The sequence below is a fragment of the Hylobates moloch genome, unplaced genomic scaffold (assembly GCF_009828535.3).
Source record: "Hylobates moloch isolate HMO894 unplaced genomic scaffold, HMol_V3 SCAFFOLD_24, whole genome shotgun sequence".
NCBI lineage: Eukaryota > Metazoa > Chordata > Mammalia > Primates > Hylobatidae > Hylobates > Hylobates moloch.
The window spans coordinates 841,443-862,075 of NW_026652299.1; the positions used below are offsets into that span (position 1 = coordinate 841,443).

The 20,633-nt window shown below is 59.1% G+C and overlaps 1 protein-coding gene and 1 long non-coding RNA gene across 9 annotated transcripts; one reads left to right on the forward strand and one right to left on the reverse strand.

Annotated features, from left to right (window-relative positions):
- Positions 1-586: 586 nt before the first annotated feature.
- Positions 587-19,171, forward strand: GET4 (guided entry of tail-anchored proteins factor 4). Of its 7 annotated transcripts, XR_009211922.1 has the most exons (11): positions 1,037-2,054; positions 6,237-6,289; positions 9,873-9,951; positions 10,384-10,465; positions 11,165-11,314; positions 14,149-14,287; positions 15,412-15,552; positions 16,436-16,511; positions 16,595-16,667; positions 18,067-18,213; positions 18,930-19,171. XR_009211922.1 is itself a non-coding variant. In XM_058434358.1 (10 exons), the coding sequence occupies exons 3-10, from the start codon at positions 9,877-9,879 to the stop codon at positions 18,153-18,155; spliced, it is 825 nt and encodes a 274-aa protein (XP_058290341.1). In that variant the 5' UTR covers positions 940-2,054; positions 6,237-6,289; positions 9,873-9,876; the 3' UTR covers positions 18,156-19,171. The 7 variants fall into 7 exon arrangements, 6 of the variants coding, with proteins under 6 accessions (XP_032001762.1, XP_058290341.1, XP_058290342.1 ...); XM_058434358.1 differs by having other exon boundaries at positions 940-2,054; positions 18,067-19,171; XM_058434356.1 differs by lacking the exon at positions 1,037-2,054 and adding an exon at positions 2,082-2,295 and having other exon boundaries at positions 18,067-19,171.
- LOC116462952 (uncharacterized) lies at positions 16,674-20,028 on the reverse strand. Of its 2 annotated transcripts, none has more exons than XR_004246508.2 (3): positions 19,574-20,028; positions 16,945-17,135; positions 16,674-16,778 (listed from the first exon to the last, which is right to left on the reverse strand). It is a non-coding gene; the product is annotated as an uncharacterized LOC116462952 (long non-coding RNA). The 2 variants fall into 2 exon arrangements; XR_009211923.1 differs by having other exon boundaries at positions 16,674-16,799.
- Between the last annotated feature and the right edge of the window lie 605 nt (positions 20,029-20,633).

A 20,633-nucleotide genomic window follows, 5' to 3' on the forward strand; every position in this document is an offset into this window, starting at 1 on the left:
TCTCCTGCCTCAGCCTCCCGAGTAGCTGGAATTACAGGCGCCCGCCACCACGCCCAGCTCATTTTAGTATTTTTAGTAGAGACGAGGTTTCGCCATGTTGGCCAGGCTGGTCTCGAACACCTGACCTCAGGTGGTCCACCCACCTCGGCCTTCCAAAGTGCTGGGTTTACAGGCGTGAGCCGCCACGCCCGGCCCTATAAATGTATTTTTAATTTAAACATTTTACACATTTAACTCTATAGCTCAATGGCTGCTGTTACACCGCGCGCGTGGGGAGGGTCCCACCCCGGGACGCTTCCTGCTCGGGGTCAGCCGCCGCCGCAGCCTCAGTTTCCGTGCCGCGCCCCGCCAGGCAGTTTCGTGCCACCCGCCATTGTGACGCGAGCCAGTCCCGGCCCCGGCCCCCGGTCACGTGCCGCTCCCCGTCCAGCCCCGGGCCACGTGTTGCCTGCGGCCCCGCCCCTGGGTCACGTGTAGCCTGCGGCCCCGCCCCTGGGTCACGTGTAGCCTGCGGCCCCGCCCCAGGTCACGTGCAGCCAGCCGGCGCGCCCGCCCCCGACTGCGCGCGACTCCTCGCGGGCCACCGTAGAAGGGCGTCGGGCGGCCGCCGGGACGGAAGCCGGGAGGCGCTGCCGACCGCGCCTGCGACAGCGTCAGCCCTGCGCGGAGCGCCGGCCCGATGGCGGCGGCGGCGGCGGCAATGGCCGAGCAGGAGAGCGCCCGGAACGGCGGCCGCAACCGCGGCGGTGTCCAGCGTGTGGAGGGCAAGCTGCGCGCCAGCGTCGAGAAGGGCGACTACTATGAGGCGCACCAGATGTACCGGACCCTGTTCTTCAGGTACCCGCGCCCGGCCCTCGCCGCGGCCCGGCGCCCGCCCCCGCCGCCTCCCATTGGCCACGCCGCCTCGCCCCGCGCCCCCATTGGCCCGCGCCGCTGCCCGTCGCGGGGGCGAGCTGGAGCCAGGGGCCGCGGGTCGCCCGGCGGAGGGTCTGGCCCGGCGTCCCCGTTCCCTCGGCCTCTGAGTCCCGCCTCGGCTTCCCTCCCCTCCCGCGCGTTCTTCCTCGGCCTTCCCCTACCCCCAGCCTACACCTGTTCCCTCCTCCGTCCCCACACGCCCCTCGGCCTTCCGCTGTCTCTTCGGCCGCCCCCTCGCCTTCGGTCTCTCTCTCCCCGGCCGCCTCCCCCGCCCCACCTTGGTCCCGCTGTCGCTCCCTGGCCTTCCCCTTCTTCCTCTGCGTCTCTCTCCCCGGCCTCCCCCCGCCCCTCGTCTCTCTGTCCTCGGCCTCTCCCTGCCCCCCGCCTCGCTCTCCCTGGCCTCCTCCTGCCCCTCGTCTCTTTTTTCCAGCCTCTCCTGCCCCTCCGTCTCTCTTTCCCCGGCCTCCCCCTGCCCTCACTCCCGTCTCTCTTTCCCCGGCCTCCCCCTGCCCTCACTCCCGTCTCTCTTTCCCCGGCCTCCCTCTGCCCCCCGCCTCTCTCTCTCCCTGTCCTCCCTCTGCCCCCACCCCCGTCTCTCTCTGTTCCTCCTGCCCCCAACCCCGACTCTTTCCCCAGCCTCCCACTGTCCTCGTCCCTTTCGGCTTCCCTCTCCTAGCTTCCACCGCTGGTGGACCTCCCCCACCTCTCCCGTGGCCTCCCCTACTCCGCTTCCTTCTGCCAGGCCTTCACCTGCTCCCCACCCCGATACCTCCCTGTCCCAAACCTCCCTGCCCGGCCTCCGCCTCCTTGTTCTCCGGCTCCACCGCCCCTCCGCCACCTCCCTCCACCTCTCCCTTGGCCTCCACCTGTTCCCCTCCCCCTGGCCTTCCCAGGCCTTCACCCCCCCCCCCCCCCCGACCCCGCCTTTCTCTCTCAGGCCTCCCTGCGCGGCCTCCCCCTCCCCTTCCTCTGTCTCCATCTCTGCGGGCCTCCCCAACCTCTCCCCTGGCCTCCACCTGTTCCCCATTCCCCCACCTCCCTGCCTCCCTCCTCCTGGCCTTCAGATCCTCCAGCCGGGCCCTACACTGGGCTCCAGAGGAAGTCGCTGGCGTTCCTCTCACCGAGGGTCCAGGCTGAGGGTGAAACCGCTTCTCTGTTGATGCCGCCCGGCCTGCCCAACCTAGGCTTGCCTCTGGACCTAGGCTCGGCAACACCTGCGTGGGCCCGGTGTAGCCTGGAGGGCGAGCGCGAGCAGAGCTGGCTGTGCTGGGTTAACTGCACGCTCCCCGGGACTGTGACCGCTTGGAAGTTCCAGGCTGCTGCGTGGCTTGGTTGATTCTCTTCAGGACCGCTCTGTTACAGTATTTCTGCTGTCATACAGTTACTGCAAAATGTTCAGTTCTGTGTGCGGCATTCTGTAAATTATGCATATCAGATTATCTCTTATGTTTCATAAGGGAACAGTCTGGCCAGTCACTAGGAATTGGGTCTGTTTTAAAGATCATTTCAGAGGATTTAGTCTTTTCCATGGGGTACCTTTTACTTCTAAACTGCCACAGGACCGTGAATGTTTTGATATTTAAGGGCAGTTGGTCTGACCTTTATACAGTTTAGGCCTGGTTTTCAGGGTTTCTTTCCTTTTAATAAACTTTTTTTTTTTTTTTTTCTCTGTCCTCTTTCCCAGGCTGGAGTGCAGTGGTGGGATCTCGGCTCACTGCAACCTCCACCTCCCGAGTTCAAACTGTTCTCCTGCCTCAGCCTCCTGAGTAGCTGGAATTACTGGCGCCCGCCACCACACCCGGCTAATTTTTGAATTTTTAGTATAGACGGGGTTTCACCATGTTGGCCAGGCTGGTCTCGAACTCCTGACCTCGCAATCCGCCCACCTCGGCCTCCCAAAGTGCTGGGATTACAGGCGTTGAGCCACCGCGCCCGGCCAGTAGACTTGACTTTCTAGAGCAGTTTTTGGTGTGTCCTGAATTCCCCCCTTGGACAGCCTCCCGCCCCACAGACACCCCTCCCGAGTGGAGTCCCTCAGGGACCCATCACCACATCGGGGTGCATGCCTGGGGTGTGGGGGGATGAGGAACCCCATGAGAGCATCGCGCGTGCAGCTCCACTCCCTGAAGATCCTCTGCTGGGCCTAGATTTTAAATACTTTCTTTTCATAGCAAGTGGAATCGTTACCTGGAGAACTCTGGAGGTGCCACTTCGGTTGTAGTTTGCTAGTTTATGTTTGAATTAAACACCGTCTGTCGTGCCCGGCCTGTGCCTGCGCCCCACTGGCTGGAATGTAGCCTGGGTAGGCGAGTGGCCCGCACGCAGCGGTGCGGGTACTGGTGAGCCCAAGGGATGGTGGACTCACCAGCCTCAGCCACGGAGTAGGTGCCATATTGTTGCTTAAAACACTTGTTTGTGCCAGGAAATGAGAAAATAGAGTGTTTGTGTCAGTAGTTGTCAATCTTAGCTGACCTGAACAGGCTGGGATGAGCTCCTGGAATCTCTTTAGTGTTCACGTTGTTTGTACGGACCCTCCTGACCAGCCCGGGCTGAGGACAGTGCGTGTGGGCCCCTGATCGTAGGCTTGTGAGGAGACATCTTAACATGACCTGAAGGGCAGCCTTGTTTCCAGAATTTTCTATTAACCTCAACATAGTATAAATACACACCAGCCAGGCTACGTTGCATTTTATTGTTGTATTGTAGATGCTTTTTTTCTTTGAAAACTGAGCTGTTTAATTGGTTTAGAAAAAGATTCGCTTTCCTCCTTAGATGGAACTACTAATTTTATCACTGGAAGAAACAAGTCTTTGATGCATGACGTTTATAGCGATACATTTTTAATGCTGGTTGAATTTGTCACTGAACATTTAGCAGCTCCCAAATGGCATGGGTTGTGATAGCGCCTTCAACCTGATTGTTCTTCAGGGATCAAGGCAAAGGTGTCAGTAGGCACTAAACCGTAGAACGCAAGCCTTCCCGTGGGTAGAGGGGCCAGTCATAGAGCTGTGTGATGGGGAACTTTTATGTCGTTCGAGATTCACCCTGATGCCTGCCGTGCCTAGGGATTTGTATATAAATATTTTCCAATTTGCCGGGTGCAGTGGCTCATGCCTGTAATCCCAACACTCTGGGAGGCAGAGGCAGGCAGATCATCAGAGGTTGGGAGTTCAAGACCAGCCTGGCCAACATGGAGAAACCTTGTTTCTACTAAAAATACAGAATTAGCTGGGTGTGGTGGCGCATGCCTGTAATCCCAGCTGATCCGGAGGCTGAGGCAGGAGAATCGCTTGAACCCAGGAGGCGGAGGTTGTGGTGAGCCGAGATCACGCCACTGCGCTCCAGCCTGGGCGACGAGAGAAACTCTGTCTCGATAAATACATAAATATTTGCCCAGTGATTAACCAGCAAAAATGGATCTCCCCCAAAATAAACACGGTGTTCCTTGTTTTGAGCCACGTCTACGGTGACGAGGGATTTGTTGGTTTTGGTTTTCAGTGATGAGTCCCTGGTCAAGGGTGTATTTTCACAGTGAAATGGGGGGTGATGAGCATTCTGCTCCCTTAAACCCTCTAGACAGCAGGCCCTGCTGTGGCCGCATGTGACATTGTGAGGTCACCCGGCAGGGGCACGGTGTGGCTTAGCTCGGAAAGCCTGGGCTTTGGGGTCACACGCCACCTCTTACGGGGCCTGGGACACGTTACTGAACCTCCCAAACCTTGGCTTGGAGCCATTCAAGCCAGGAATGAAGACTGAGTCAGCAGCGGCAGCTGTCACCTCGCTGTCACCCGCTGAGACACCGTCCTTGTCTTTCCGGGGTAGAATTCTGTGTGGATTCCCAGCTCTGCTTCAGAGTACTCCATGGGTGTGTCGCTGCCAGAGAAGTCACGTTCCCCAAGTTACGCTTTTTGTTTTTTGAGACAGAGTCTCGCTCTGTCGCTCAGGCTGGAGAGCAGTGGCACGATCTCGGCTCACTGCAGCCCCTGCCTCTTGGGTTCAGGCAATTCTCGTGCCTCAGCCTCATGAGTAGCTGGGACTACAGGCGCCCGCCACCACGCCTGGCTAATTTTTGTATTTTTAGTAGAGACAGAGTTTCACCACGTTGGCCAGGCTGGTCTCGAGCTCCTGACCTCAGGTGATCCGCCCGCCTCAGCCTCCCAAAGTGTGGGGATTATAGGTGGGAGCCATAGCACCCAGCCATTTTTTTAAATGCCTTTCTGTCAATAAATATATGTAATTGCACATTTACATTTAAATATTTATGGAAAATGTATAATTTGGTGAGGTCTGACATGAATGAACTATGACCAGTCAAGGCATGGAAGATTCCACAGCTCTGCGGGTCTCTGCAGCCAGGCCTCCTCGCCCCCACTCCCACCCCAGCCCATCCCGGCACCCGTGCATCTGCGGGGCTGCACTTAGGTGAGGTGGCGTTTCCTGGAGTTTTACGTACGTGGAATCACAGTGTGCGCTTTCTGTCTGACCGCTTGAATTCATTCACCACGGAGGCTGGGAGACTCCCCCGGGAGCGTCCGCAGTTCCTTTTATCGCTGAGTGGTTTTCCCTGTGTGTCTCCAGCACAATCGTTTATCCCTTCAGCTGTCGGGTAAATTTACCAAAAGATACTGTTTGTTGACTTATTTTTAAGTATTCTAATGTTTATTTTAGCCTCGGGCAGGTGTGCAGGCTTTGTTGATTTAGTTTTAAATACGCTAATGTTTATTTTAGCCTCAGGTCTGTGCAGGCTTGGTATATAGGTAAACTCGTGACTCGGGTTTGTCATACAGATCATTTAAGCACTGGGTACCAAGCATGGGTACCTGACAGTTTTGTTAAAATGGTTTTCTGAGCCTCTCCCTCTTCCCTCAGGCAGTCCCCAGTGTGTGTTGTTGGCCCCTTTCTGTCCCTGTGTTCTCATCATTCAGCTTCCACTTGGAAGTGCGGACATGCAGTACCCGGGATTCTGTTCCCGCGTTAGTGTGCGAAGGATAGTGGCCTCTGGCTCCATCCAAGTTCCTGCAAAGGGCATGATCTCGTTCCTTTTTATGGCTGCATAGTATTCCGCGGTGTATGTGGACCACATCCTCTTTATCCATCTGCCGCTGACAGGCCCCAGCTTGATTCCATGTCTGTGCTGTTGTGAGTGGTGCTGCAGTGGGCATTTCAGTGCGTGCGTCTTTATGGTTGAACCATTTAGAGTCCTCTGGGTATAACCCAGTAGTGGGGTTGCTGGGTCGAATGGTAGTTCTGTTTTTAGTTCTTTTAAGAATTGCCAGACTGCTTTCCAGGATGGTTCAACTAATTTACACTCCCACCAACAGGTACAAGCGTTCCCAAGAGATGCTGTTTTAACTCACAGCCACAGCAGTTTAAGGTGAAGGAGAGGGAAGGAATTGGGAACCCAGCAGGTTGGTGTCCCTGGGTGTGTGCCCCGCAGAAGTCGGGCAGCAGTTCCTGGTTTGCGTGGTTACGCTAGAGAGCAGCTGACCTTGTCCTGTAGATGGCGCGAGTTATGGGCGGCCGACCTTACCCCGGGGATGGCGCTGGTTGTGGTCATCATCTGATTTCTCTAGACTTCTCCCTGCTGGGACAAGGAGTCAGCTCCCAGGCCAACTGGATTATCAGGGCACTTTGGAGCCGCCATCCAGGCCTTGAGGAGCCTCAGCCTTGGCTGCAGTATTTGTAGATTCGCATTTAGAAACTTGATGTGGCTGAGACTGCAGCCCAGGAGGCTGTGGCCTGCAGCAGCCGCCCACTCATCTGCCCGCACGCTCGTGGGCCGCTCCTCCTGCCACGTGGTTCCTCCTGCGATGTGTCTGCATGATTTTTTTTATTGCGGTCTCTGACTTTCTTTTGTCCCTTCAGTCATCTAAAGAGATTTTTGAAAGGAAAATGGTCCAGTGTGTGCTGTGCACACCGTAGCCCAGGGCCCAAGAGGAGCGTCTTGTGAAGGAGCTGTACTTGCTGGCTCAGATCCCTTCTCTGAGTGACTCCTGGCACAGCAGAGCAGGCCTTAGCCCCCCTACAGGAGCCTCCAGCCAGCCCTGCGTCGGGGCGTGAGTGCGCTTTAGCTAGCGGCAGTTGGCGGAGGGGTCCTTGTGAAATCTCCTCTGGCTCCCTGTCCTGAGGCACCTGTGTGTGTCTTGAGTATTTCCTCTTCATCCTCCATGTGTCCCTGACAGCTGAACGCGCAAGCCAGCTTCTGTCTGCCAAGAGAGAAGGGCGGGATTCGCCCCATGAGCTCGGTCTTTCTTCATTTGACACCAACAGTCTCTGCCACTAGTTCTAATGCCTGCATTTCTGTGTTCTGCTTTTTAATGTTTTTGTAAGAGAAGAGCAAAATCAGCGAGATTGTTTGCCCAGACACTTTGCCCTGTGGATACAGCTGTTTTGGCCGGCAGAGAGCACCAGTGCTCACTGGTTCTCAGCGTCTGTCAGCAGGCAGAAGCCGTTTCCCTATCTGGAAGGCACGTCTGGGTGTCCACACAGCACGGCCAATAGTGCGCAGCATGCAGAGCCGGGCCGGGAGAAGGCCCAGCCATGCCCAGCTGCCCCCCCCCGCCCGCCTCCCTGGCCTCGGGCCTGAGTGGGTACCTGTCCTGGCTTAGTCACCCGGAAACCAAAATCCTTCGCAGCTTCCAGAATTCTCCAGTACAGGAGGAGAAGCTGTCCACGTTCAGAGCCGCCTTAGACGGTTTGCCCGTCACCGGCATTCCTGGACCTGGAAACGGGCGCCCCAGCCAGGCCGGGGACCACTGTGTGCCCAGAATTCTCCTCCCGTCCCTTTTCCCCTCGCCCGGCTCACAGCTGCCCCAGGAAGAAGGGAGCCGGCCACAAGGCGCAGCCCAAGCCAGGCCGGGGGCCGTGACCATCGGCAGTGCCCCCCAGAGCAGGCTCCTCGTGCGGGAATATGAGTCACTGCCTTCCAGGGAGTCCTTTTTTTCTTCTGGTTTCTAAGTGGCCACCTCTTGTTTTACCTCAGATAGAAGCATCCAGAAGGCTGTAGTATCAGCATAAGCAGAAGCCGGTGTGGTGCTTGCTCAGGGTCGGTGCACACAGTTCTGCCCGTGGCCCCGCTGGCGGCAGCGTGAGGCTGGGTGTGTCTGGGAGCTTGTTTTTCCAGAGTGCCCTATGCCAGACAGCTCCTGGCCTCGTCTGAGTCAGTCACGGCCCTGCAGGACTGGAACTAGGATGGCTGGTCACAGAGTCAGTGGTCCTGTCGAGGCCCCTGCTGTGGCGTTGGGGTGGATCTCCCTCCAGAACCTTCACTGTGCAGGGAGCGCAGCAAAACCCGAGGCCTGCCAATGGCCTACAGGCTGACGGAAGGCGGGGGCACTTTCTCTCTTGGGTGCAGGCTTTTCCCTCCTGGTGCCCTGCCTCTGTGCAGCCCGATGGCGTCTCCTGTGGGGGGAGGGCCTGTGTGCCAGGCTAATGAGATGCCCGGATGTGGTGAGGCTGGCTGTGTTTGGGGTCCCTGGCTGTGGTGCCTTCTGAAGAGGAACCCTTTTTTGTGGTTAACTGAGCGGCCAGCCCTTTGCATTCTTGGCTGGCCTTCCCGTCCTGGCAACACCAAGGTCATTCCGGTCCTCAGTGGCGTTGCTGTGTCTCTTCATCACCTGCACTGCAATTGTTTTTTGTTTGTTTGTTTTGAGGGGGATGGCGCCTCGCTCTGTCATCCATCTAGGCAGGAGTGCAGTGGTGCAATCATGGCTTACTGCAGCCTTGACCACCCGGGCTCAAGCAGTCCTCCCACACCTCAGCCTCCTGAGTAGCTGGGACCACAGGTGCACGCCACCACGCCCAGCTAATTTTTGTGTTTTTTGTAGAGACAAGGTCTCACTATGTTGCCCAGGCCAGTCTCAAACTCATGAGCTCAAGCGATCCTCCCACCTCAGCCTTCCAAAGGGCTGAGATTACAGGTGTGAGCCCCTGAGCCTGGTCTGCACTGCTGTTTACTTACTATTTTTCTTTAACTAGATTTATTTTTAAACAAGGCTTTGTCCAAGGACATTTGGCTCGCAGGCACAGAGCTGATTAACTGGTTGTGTATCTTTTGATAATAAGGCGGTGATAATTAAGAAAAATGTGTAGCCGATGAAATAACATGTTCTGGGCCCCACCACTGGGCCTGGGAGGTGCAGCGCGTCCCAGCAGAGACCGCCTCCTGCCCTCCACGCCTGCTGTTCTCGCAGGCAGGGGCTCTGCTGCTTACAGCAGTGCAGCCGTCTCAGCTTCTTTCCACATCGTCTGTCGCGCGCTGGTCCCCACCACGCCTCTCGCCACCCCATGCCTCTGTCCCTGTGCAGCCTGAGGAGCTCCAGCTTTCCCTGCCAGCGGTGCTCTGGGAGTGGGGACGTGATGCAGGGCGAGCATGATGCAATGGAGCACCCCAGACCCTTCCCTCCCGTGGGGGGAGGGGTGCGGCACGCAGAGGAGCAGAGGGCAGGGACACTGGCCCTGTGGGGGAAGAAGCTGCTGTCACAGCCATTTCTGTCCCCTGTGGGACCCCAGCCTAGAGCCCCCATCCTTCGGCTCCTGCCTGTGGCCGCTCAGCTCTCAGGTGGCCACTTGCACATCCCCTGCTCCTTCCCTCACACCTGCCCTGCCCAGCGGCCTTTCTGGTCCCAGCTGCCGAAACCGGTGAGCTGCTCCAGGGTAAGGCTGCTTTCTGGCTCCTGGTGTATTTGGACACAGATAGGCCCGTCGTGTCCAGAGGCGCCACACGCAGCCCTCATGGTCAGCAGGACACCCAGGATAGACCCCTCCACGCAGCACCTGGGCCTTGGGAGCGGCTGCCCAGTTCTTGGTGAAAAGTGTCTATGCGTATGGGGAGCACCCGCTTTTAGGATGCCACCTGTTCCTGGGCACCTTGTTTTTAGCTTCCGACCTGAAGTTGAGAGGGGTAGCGCGGTGGCGAGGGCGTGTGGGCACGGCTCACAGTCTCCTCTCTCTGGCAGGTACATGTCCCAGAGCAAGCACGCGGAGGCCCGGGAGCTCATGTACTCAGGAGCCCTGCTCTTCTTCAGCCATGGCCAGGTGAGCCATCTTGCTTCCTCCTGCATCCCTTCCTGCTCCGGGCAGGCAAGTTGAGGTGGGAATGACACGGGAGAGGCCTGATGGGGAACCTTGTGCTGCCCTGGGCTTTGGCCACTGGGGCTGTGGGTGGCAGAGGGGCCCAGAGTCCCCGGCTCGGCTGCTCCACTCTGAAGGCGGGGGCTCTGCGCTGCGTTTGTGCACGATGGGGCTGAGTGGGCATTGTTTTGGTATAAACGACCCTGTCCATTTTCATTTGATTCTCTGCCAGGAGATCTCTGTTTTTTGGCGGCATTGCCAAGGGACGTGGTGCTCAGAATAGACTCCTCAGTACTGGCCGCGCTCTGGCTTCTGCTGGAAACCCAGCCTTGTCTTTTCTGTCCTGAACAGGTCAGGGCTTTGTTCTTGATTTTTGTGTGTTGCTTTTTTTTGTAGCAAAACAGCGCAGCAGACTTGTCCATGCTGGTCCTGGAGTCCCTGGAGAAGGCGGAAGTGGAGGTGGCTGACGAGCTGCTGGGTGAGCATCTGGCCCTTCACCCCGAGACCCTGTGACAGCGGCCCCAGTATGCCCCTCCCCAGGCCTCTGCGCTGTGTTTGGGGGTCTTGTGTGCTTTGGGGTTGACTGCTGCAGAGGTAATTTCCACCCGGTCCCGGTGAGCCAGGCCCCCGGCTGACCCTGGCCCGAGCACACTGCAGGCTGAACAGCACCTGCTGTGACTCGTAGGCAGGGCACAACGGGGCCCTGTGCTCTCCACTGCTCCGATGGACAGTGGCCTCCCCGCCAGCTGGCAAGGTGGGGCACTGCTTTGGCTTGTTGGCCTGTCCTGTCAGGTGACGTGCGGTTGGCAGAGCCCTTCTGTGAGCTTCCCCGCTACGAGTCCCACTCCTAGTCCCCCCTGTTCTGGGAGATGCCCCCGGGCCAGAGCCAGGTACCCAGAGTGGCCACAGCTGTTCCTGGACTCCAGCTCCCCGCGGCACCTTCCCCAGCCCCCACCTCGGCCAGGGCGTCCGTCCTTCCTCGCTGTGCTCCGGGGCACATGGCGCTGGCACTGCAGTGGGCAGCTCATTGGGGTGGTCCACAGCTCACTCAGGGATGCCCAGCAGCTTCCTCTCCCTGTTAAGTAGTTGCGGATGGAAATCCACTTCTGTGAGGCGTGTGGGACAGAGAGCCGGAGTTGCTGTGTGTTCCTCTGATGAGGGTCTGTGCTGTTTGCAGAAAATCTGGCTAAAGTGTTCAGCCTGATGGACCCCAACTCTCCTGAGCGCGTGGCCTTTGTGTCCAGAGCCCTGAAGTGGTCCAGCGGGGGCTCCGGGAAGCTGGGCCACCCCCGGTTGCACCAGCTGCTGGCCCTCACCCTGTGGAAAGGTAGGCCTGGGGCCAGGACAGGCGTGGGCACCTCTCTGCTTTCATGGCGTTGATTTGCACCGTGCGTTCCACTACATCAGGGTTGCCCATCAGGGCAGGGATGGGGTTTCACCCTGTGGTCATGCAGGCCGGTCCATGGAGGCCCATGTGCCATGCTAAGCCCGGGATCAGAGCCACTGCACCTGAGAAGCTGCAAGAAGCGGGGCAGGCGGCCACCTCTCCAGGCCTTTCTGTGGGACATTCTGACCCTCAGGGAGGCAGCCGTGCCTTCACGGGGCTTATGCATGCTGCTGCTCCTTTCTGGAACGTTCTTTCCAGTGCTGGGATGGTGCCGTGCCCTGTTTGTCTCCTTTACGCTGACCTCATCTTCTGATGAAGCCTTTGCGGGGATTAATCACCCTGTGGTGGGGTCTGGCTGTCCACGTGGTGTGGCTGGTGTTTTTAGTTCCACGTCTCAGCTCTGAGGCGGGAGTGGTGCTGGGTAAATATTCATTGAGTGACTTGAACGCGGTGCTAATGGGGGTTTAGAAGCGTCCTCCCCAGGGCATTCCCTGGGATGGCAAGTGGCCCCAGCACCGTGAGATGGTTTCCTTCCTTCCTGCCGTCAGGAGGGCTGCATGTGCCTGGGCTTGGCAGGTGGGGAGGCGGCACCCAGGGCAGCCCCCGCATTAGAAGCTCTAGGAACTTGGATCTAGGCTAGAGGCCTTTGCTCTAGAGTTCAGGGCTGCTGAGTTTGGAACAGCTCCTCCTAGAGACAGCACGGCGCGGTAGCAGCTGCATGAGGCCCACGTACTCTGCACACGTCAGCAGCCCATCCCACCTTGTCCCTGGTCATGCGAAATGCACGCCCATCCGACCTCTGACCTTGTTCCTGGTCATGCAGGTTCCGCCTGGGCTGTGACGGGAGGCTCAGCGCCCTCAGGCACCTGGCAGGCCTTCCCGATCTTCTCCCTGAGCAATAGGAATGGGAAGTGAGCAAATCCAAGTAGAATTAGGAGGCTGTCTTCAGACAAGCCTGGCGGAACCCGGCCCTGGCTGTGTGCCGAGTGGCGGGGCACCCATAGGGAGATGAGCCAGTGCCTATCTCTCACCTCAGTCTCCCCGTGGTCGCCTTCTTCCTCAGGAGGAAGGCCCAGGCTGGTGCCTCCTTGGCCCCTGGAGCATACCTGCTGCTGCCTTCCCTGGCCTGTGGCGACAGCAGGCCTCCTGTGCTCCACCTGTCCCCAAGCCAGCATGGCTCCACACAGAACACGGCCGCAGACAACCCTCCTCTGTCCTGCATAGTGAACCGCCGCTCTGTGTGGGCCCCACTGCCAGGTTAGGGAGGCAGGAGCTGTCCCCACCCCCTGCCCGGGAGCTGTCGCCTATCTTTCGGATGAGTCAGGAACAAATGCGTCAACACTGGGTGGCCGCCCTCGCCACTTCTGCGCACGGGCCCTGTGGGGAGAGCCAGGCAGTGGGTGGCGTGGGACAGGTGATGCCCATGCCCAGTGCCCAGGAGACCTGCATGGCAGCTCCTGAGATAGGTACAAGCAATCATAAGGAGGGATGTACGTGTCTATCTCCCCACCCACCACAGGATCAGGTTGAGGCCGTCCAGGGAGCGCGTGGGAGGGCTGTGCTCGGCGCGTCTGCAGAGATCCCTTGAAGAGGGGCCCTGGCTGCCTCCCACTGGGGCAGGTGCGGGCCCAGGTCCCCGACACCATGACGGTGCTGTGGGACTTTGATGGACCTCGCCCGGGGAGCCCAGGCCTGCTCCATGCCAAGGTGGCCAGGCACAGCCTCTGCAGTCCTGCGCACCGGCTCCATACAGGACCTGAGGCCTGGGCTCCGTGACGCTTGGGTTGTGTGCTTCCCTGGTGCTTCCCTCCTGGGGATGAAATCACACCCATAGGTAAAGGTTTGGGAGTGGAGGGAGACAACAGGAGACAAAGCAAGGTAACAGGGACTCTGGCAGCCGCACAGGCAGCGGGAGGGCCCTGGAGGCTCCTGTTGGGCAACACAGTCAGGAAAGGGCCCACTAGGTGGGAGAGGCAGGCGCCTGGTGAGTGTTGAGATCTGCACCACGAGAAGGGCTGGGCTCCCAAGGCATGCATGGGGCCTAGGAGTGGAGTGAGCGGGTGTTAGGACGGGGCCTGGGAGTGGAGTGAGCGTGAGCGGGTGTTAGGACGGGGCCTGGGAGTGGAGTGAGCGTGAGCGGGTGTTAGGACGGGGTCTGGGAGTGGAGGGAGTGCTTGGATGGAGGTGGGTGGGGGTTGGGGGGGACTGAGGGTGGGGTGGGTTTAGAGGGGACTGGCGTGAGTGCGTGAGTGGGTGTTGGGTCTGGGAGTGGAGGGAGTGCGAGTGGGTGTTAGGACGGGGTCTGGGAGTGGAGTGTGTTTATGAGATGTTGAGGGTTGGTCATTGGGTCAGTGTGGGGAGAACATCAGGTTGGTTTTTGCTGTTGATCTACATCCGAGGTGCACTGGCCTGGGCCCTGATTACATTGCTCTCTGTAAGTTGCTTCTGGTAGGTGAGAAGGGTCACATGGTAACACTCTAATTGGTCATCACAACGCACGTTAATGTGGTTGGATTAAGCAGCTCCGAGAGCTTGGAGAACAGAGGTGTTGCATAGCTGAGTGACTTTTCCCTGTTGATCTGTTTATTTGGTGCAGTGCGTGAGGCCTGGGCCGGCTCTGAGTCCCTATCGGGTACCTCTGCCTGTGGGCTCTGGCTGGGCTCTCGTCCAGGGCGGGCAGGCGGGCTAGAATTAACATGGAGTATCTTTCCACCTTTCCTTTTCTGTGTTATATTCATGAAATGTATTTAAATTTTTCTGTCTTTCCTTTGCAGAGCAAAACTATTGTGAGTCGCGGTATCATTTTCTGCACTCAGCGGACGGGGAGGGCTGTGCCAACATGCTGGTGGAGTATTCCACGTCCCGCGGTTTCCGCAGCGAGGTGGACATGTTCGTGGCCCAGGCTGTGCTACAGTAGGTGTCTGTGGCTCTTCGGGTGTCGGCTTCCATCGCTGCCTTGGCCGGGCGGCCTTAGAGCAGCAGGTCCTCTTGTCCCCTGTCCAAGCTGAGCTGCAGGATAAACAGTTTACTCTGGGCAGAGCCCACAGTGCACTTGTCAGCCAGAGTGACCCATGATTTTTCATAAGTTTAACCAGTTTTAAGAAGTATTTTAGAAACTCCCCCTTTGCCGACGGGCACTGGAGTGCCCTACATGTGCCCCTCTCGCCACTGCCGGGAGGCCCCGCAGTCTCTGCTGTACTCAGGCCTGCCTCGGCCAGTTCTTTCCCACAGTATCTGGAAACGTGGAAACGCACACCCGGTTCATAGAATTGTGAGCATCTACCCCGTGGCCCCTCCCGCCAGCTCGCTGGGGCGTCCTGCAGGCCGGGCTCCGAGGCACTGCCTGCCTCAGGTGCTGGCCTTCGCTTCCTTTCTCACGAATGCCTTATCTGTGCCCGTCAGTTTCTTCCCACAGAACAAATACGGATTTCAAGGCGGGTGTTGGGGATTTGATGTAGGATTTGGGGACAGACACCCACTGACCTCAGCGCTGCCCACCACGGAGCTTTGCCAGGAGCTGGTGTCCGTGACTTAAGTGAAAGGCTGGGTCAAACCCGGAGCTCCCTGGCTCTGCACCATGCTGTGTACATGTTTTCTCTGGGCTGACGGCCCTGCCCCTGGGGTACTGAGCCCTCCCTGTGGGTCCTCCTTGAACAGAAGCCAGGGTCTGTGCGGCACCCGCCAGCTGCTGGGCTGTGGCCGAGTGTTCTGGTGCGGGTCAGCGCCTGATGGGTGCGGGCGGCCTCAGGAGAGGAGAGCCTGCTCAGTGCGTCACGTAGTCGGGGCTCAGGCTGGGGCCCGGCTCCAGAGCCTGGTCACCTTCCCAAGCTTCATTCTCTTCACCTGTGAATTGCAGGCTTCCCTGGTGTGCCCTGCACGTGAGGGGAGACACGCGTGAAGCACTGGATCCCTCCATGGCCTGGGGCCGCGGGAATGTGGGCGCACAAGCTTGGGAAGGACGTGTCGGAGGCTGGCGCCTGTGCGGGCGGAAGCTGTGTCCTCCAGCCCTTCCACCAGCAGCATGTTCTCATTTCCAGGTTTCTCTGTTTAAAAAACAAAAGTAGCGCGTCGGTGGTCTTCACGACGTACACTCAGAAGCACCCGTCCATCGAGGACGGGCCTCCGTTTGTGGAGCCGCTGCTCAACTTCATCTGGTTCCTGCTGCTGGCTGTGGACGGGTGCGTCTTGGTACCCTGTGTGGGGAGGGGGCTGTGCACGTGTGGGCTGTGTGTAGATGTGGTGGTGTGGGTAGCTGTGTGGGTGTGTGTGCAAGTGTAGCCATGGTGTGGGTTGCCGTGTGGGTATGTGTATAGGGTATGAGTGCTGGGTGCAGACGTGGCACGGGTGTGTGTGCAGGTCTGTTGGGTGTAGACATGGTAGTGCGGGTAGCTGTGGGTGTATGTGCAAGTGTAGACATGGTGTGGGGGTGTGTAGGTGTTGGGCGTCTGTGTGGTGTGGGTGTGTGCAGACGTGTGGGGGGTTGTGTGCGGGTGTTGGGTGTCGATGTGTGGGTGTGTAGATGTGGCGTGGGTAGCTGTGCAGGTGTGTTATGTGTAGACGTGAGTGCAGGTGTAGACGGAGTGTGTGCAGGTATTGGGTGTCTCGTGTGGGTAGTTGGGGTGCGTGCAGGTACATGTGTTGTGTAGACGTGTGGGTAGCTGTGGGGGTGTGCGGGTGTACTGGGTATAGACGTGGCATGGGTTGCTGTGTGCAGGTGTTGGGTGGTTGCAGGGGAGTGTTGGCTGTAGGCGCAGTGGTGTGTGCAGGTGTGGGTGTGTGCAGGTGAGTGTTGGGCACAGGCTCGGTGGCGTTGCAGGTGAGTGGTGGGTGTAGGCGCGGTGGTGTGTGCAGGTCATTGTGCGGTGTAGGCGCGGTGGTGTGTGCAGGTGTGGGTGTGTGCAGGTCATTGTGGGGTGTAGGTGCGGTGGTGTGTGCAGGTGAGTGGTGGGCACAGGCTCGGTGGCATTGCAGGTGAGTGGTGGGTGCAGGCGCGGTGGTGTGTGCAGGTGAGTGTGGTCCTGTCCTGCTCACCCAGCACATCCCTGTGTCTCTGTGTCCCAGTGGGAAGCTGACGGTGTTCACTGTGCTGTGTGAGCAGTACCAGCCCTCCCTCCGGCGGGACCCGATGTACAACGAGGTGAGGGCTTGGGGCTGGGGAGGGAGGAGGGGACCCCACGGCCTGGGTCCGCCCGCTCTGAGCCCGCTGCCTGTGCCTTGCAGTACCTCGACCGCATAGGACAGCTGTTCTTTGGCGTCCCGCCCAAGCAGACGTCGTCCTACGGGGGCCTGCTCGGTAAGCCGGGGCGCCCTTGCCACGCCCACTGCAGCCCTGGGTTGGTGTGGGGGCATCGTCTCTGCCCAGGCAGGTCCGGTGCAGTTCTTCATGTAGAAGTGATTTTCTGCTCTTTTAAATGTTTCTCAATTACTTTTGTTAGTAGGAAATTAGAGTTCAGAGTTGAGAATTCTAGCACAGTGGCTCCCAGCCCCATCTCCACTCCAGAGCTCCCCATCCCTGAGGTGTCTCCCATTTCCTGGCAGGGGTCACGTCGCGTGGCCGGCTGCATGCTCACCTGTTTTTCTGTGCACCATGCCAGGTGGCCTCCATGAGCCTGGTGTGCCCAGGACACTGCTGGCTGTCGTGCTGGGGCAGGCAGTGCTGCTGTGGGGTCGCAGCAGGGCGGGTGTCTCACTGTGGGTGGTGTCTCATGGCACTGCAGGAGAGGTCCCTCACTGGGGCGCCTGCCTTCCCAGCGTCACCTGTCTGGGTTTATTTCAGTGGGAGGTGTGAGGTGGTGACCTCTCCCCACAGATGTCTGCCCTGGTGCAGCTGCGTCGTGTGGCAGGCCCTGTCCCCCCCCCGGATGCCCACCCATACACTGGCCCTCACTGTGCCCTGCAACACAGGTGCCTCCACCCCAACACCTGTCAGGAGCGCCCTGACTCTTCTGCATGACTGTCCAGTCAAAACTGCAGCCTGAGCTCCAATTCCACAGAAGCGCCGTCAGGGCGTGTCCTGAGATTGGGGTGAAGTCGTGGATAAGAGAGGGTGACACCGCCACGGCTGTGTCTTTGTATTCGGAGAACACGGTGTAACGTCTCGTTTCTTCATGTTCTGGAGACTTTTTGAACTTTAGCTTTGTATGTACAGAGTAGTCGTTGATTGGATAAAAATCAGATGACAGTGACCGCAGTTGGCCCCTGTGGGAGCAGCCGTTGAAGGTTTGGCACATCCAGTTGATTGATGTGTCACCGTAGGGTGCAGCGCACGTGTGTTCTTTGGCAGCACTTCTGTTGAAAAGTATCTTTCCGTGAGGTTGTGTTGGTTCTGTAGGTCCCTCCGTGGCTCCTGTTGGTGGGTGTGGAGGGTGGTTGGGTAGGCCCCCGTTGGCTGCTCCATGGCCCTGTTGGTGGACGTGGGAGGGCGGTTCTGTGGAGTCCCCCGTGGCCCATTGGTGGACGTGGAAGGCGGCTCCGTAGAGTCCCCCGTGGCTCCTCCGTGTTTGAGTATCTCTGTGGTCGTCGGCCCCCTGTCTTCCAGAGGGTCCTGTCCCGGGGTTCCTGGGCCGCAGACAGTAGCGTTGAGGCTTTTGCTTGTTGCATGGGACACCTTGCGAGACGTCTGTGGGAAGGAGGGGCTTGGGGGCCTGTGGGAGGCCGCCCAGGCCTGACCACCACGGTGTCCTTCTTTCCAGGGAACCTTCTGAGCAGCCTCATGGGCTCCTCAGAGCAGGAGGAGGGGGAGGAGAGCCCCAGCGATGGCAGCCCCATCGAGCTGGACTGAACTGGCCGGGCCACGTGGAGACACCACGGTCAACGACGGCTGGAGGGACGTTTCAGAGGCGAGTCCTGGGTGGCTCCTCGCCTGGGGGCTCCTGGCCCTGAGGCTGGCAGTGGCCACATGCCGGCGCGTGTCTGTTTCTGTGCGGCGGCTCAGGGTGGCGCGGCTGCAGGTCGCTGTGCTGCTGGGACCCAAGAGTGGGGCGTCGCCCCTGCTGGCCGCCGTGTCCCCCGAGATTGACCCACAATAAAGCACAGGCCTTACCGCGGCGTCACCCTCTCCCACTCCTTTGTTCTGGGTCCTTTCGGGAGGGCTGATGGGCGGTACAGGAGGCCCGTCCTCAGGGGGGCTGGGCACATCACGCTCCTTGCCAGGCGTCCAGCACAGTTGCGGTCACCAAAGCAGGTGCTGGCCCTTGGACCTGAGAGCCCAGCCAGGGCCCACGTGGTCTGCAAATGGGAGCGGCTGTTTTTGAACACGGGGTCACTCTGCAGTCACGACGAACTGGTCCCCGTCGCAGACGGAGCGCATGTGCCCTGTGCCACATCCTCATGCTCGGTGGAGGGACGCGTGCGGCAGGATGGTGCCCACGGGTACTTGCAGCTGTGTCCCATGTGGCATCCCAGAGCTGCACCCTGCTGGTCTCTGTGAGCGCCACGCTGCTGTGCTGGAAATGCCGCTTTAAAAAGGGATACCGTGGGACTCTGCCTGTCTCTTTCATAACGCAATATTTATTTGTATTGGGTGATGATTGATTCTTTTGACCTAACATTTTAGGTTTTAACCAAATAACCGGTCCAGGAGTGAGCAGCTCCGTTCTGTCACAGATGCTACTCCAGATGTTACCAGAACAATGACAAAAGGGGAGACACTCTATTTTTTCACAGTTAAATGACAGTTGTAGATGGATATACAGTTGTGCATGGGAAGGGGAAACGCACAGCTTTATTTACTGTAAAGTGGAATTTAAGGAAGGCTTGTGTGAACCGTTGCGCATAAATAAACCCTTTCTACCGGGCTGTGCGACGCTGGTCCTTTCTCGGGCGCCCATCCGTGGGTGTGGGAAATCTCTGCTCTCAGGGCTGTGCCTGGGAGCCCCCAGAGGAGGCGTACCCTGTGGCCAGACTGCCCGTGCGTGGACGGAGCAGAGAGTTATCAGGAAGTCTCACATTCACTCGGCTGTGATTTTAGAAATAAGTTGTGTAATTTCATCAAAATTCATAAAAATCAAATCTACCAGGTCTGAGTGTCGCAGCCTCAAAGAGCAGGCCCTTGGGGTGCAGGGGAGACAGCGGCGCAGAGCCCCTACCCTGTCCTAGGTGCAGACAGGGCACCCGTCCCTCCCGTGTGGCGCTTGCTTTGAACAGCGAGTTTGATCTAGAGTGACTGAGGATTGTGTGTGCGGCGTCACTCAGACTTACCGTGAGACGGCAGGACAGCCGGCCGGAGCCCTGCAGGCGGCCCCTTGTGGCCTGTGCTGAACCTGCGCCGCGGCGTCCGCCTCTGCGTGCCTCAGGACTTCGCACGAAGTCACCGTCCGTCCCTATGCCTGCTGTGAACGCTGCCAGCGAGGGGATGCCCTTCCCCACAGCTGTGTCCACACAGGGCGGTGTGGACAGCGAGTGAGCGACCACCTTCTGTGCCTGCGCACCTCTCGCCTGGTTTGAAAAATTCTCTCCCCCCATTAGAAAGTTGTTCTGTGGTTTTTAAAACGTGACAGTCATCAGTGTCCTCAGCGCACACGTGGACACGTGCACACTCGGGGACACGCACTCACACAGAGCATGTGCCCACACTTCCACGCCGTGGGGAGGGCTGTGGGCACCGCTGGATTCCCCCAGGGGTGTGTCCAGCACAGCCCAGGGCTCTCCCTGACCCAGGCCCAGTCCTCTCACCTCAGGTTAGGACCGTGGCGCCTGGTGAGGTTGCGGGGCACTTGCCTGGGGTTTCAGCTCCAAGTGGGGGTACCTCGCCCACGTCCTCATCACCAGCACAGCCGCCCTCCATGTCCTCTTCACCAGCACAGCTGCCTTGGGGACCCCTGGGCTGGGGTTGGGAGACCTCTACCCTGCCCTAGGGCCCCAGGTCCTCATGGGAGAAGTGGGATTCAGCATGTTGTATGTGAGGGCTGAGGGGCCAGCATTTGGGGGGTGGGGGGCGCTGGCAGGCACAGGGGACCCCCGACCCGGGATGCATCCCCCACACTCCTTCATGCTGAGCTGGGCTTGTCTTTCAGGCTGTGGGCTCTGTCCAGGAACTGCCTGGCAGGCCTCAGATGGAGGCACCTGGGGAAGGGGTGCTGGGGAGCACCTCAGGTGGGGACCGTCTCCCGTGTACAAGGAGCATGGCGCTGTGACCAGCTCAGACACCGCGTCCTCCCTCCAAACCTCAGGGAGCGAGGGCCCTGTCAGGTCCCTGGGAGCAGACAAAGATTCTCTTGAAGCCAGGGAGGCAGGGCCACGTGTTCCCAGCCCAACCTCC

Coding starts and splice junctions, on each gene's coding strand:
- GET4 (XM_032145871.2), top strand. CDS start 680: ATGGCGGCGGCGGCGGCGGCAATGGCCGAGCAGGAGAGCGCCCGGAAC. Junction 838..9,872: donor TACCGGACCCTGTTCTTCAG/GTACCCGCGCCC, acceptor TCTCTCTGGCAG/GTACATGTCCCAGAGCAAGC. Junction 16,668..18,066: donor GTCCTACGGGGGCCTGCTCG/GTAAGCCGGGGC, acceptor CCTTCTTTCCAG/GGAACCTTCTGAGCAGCCTC.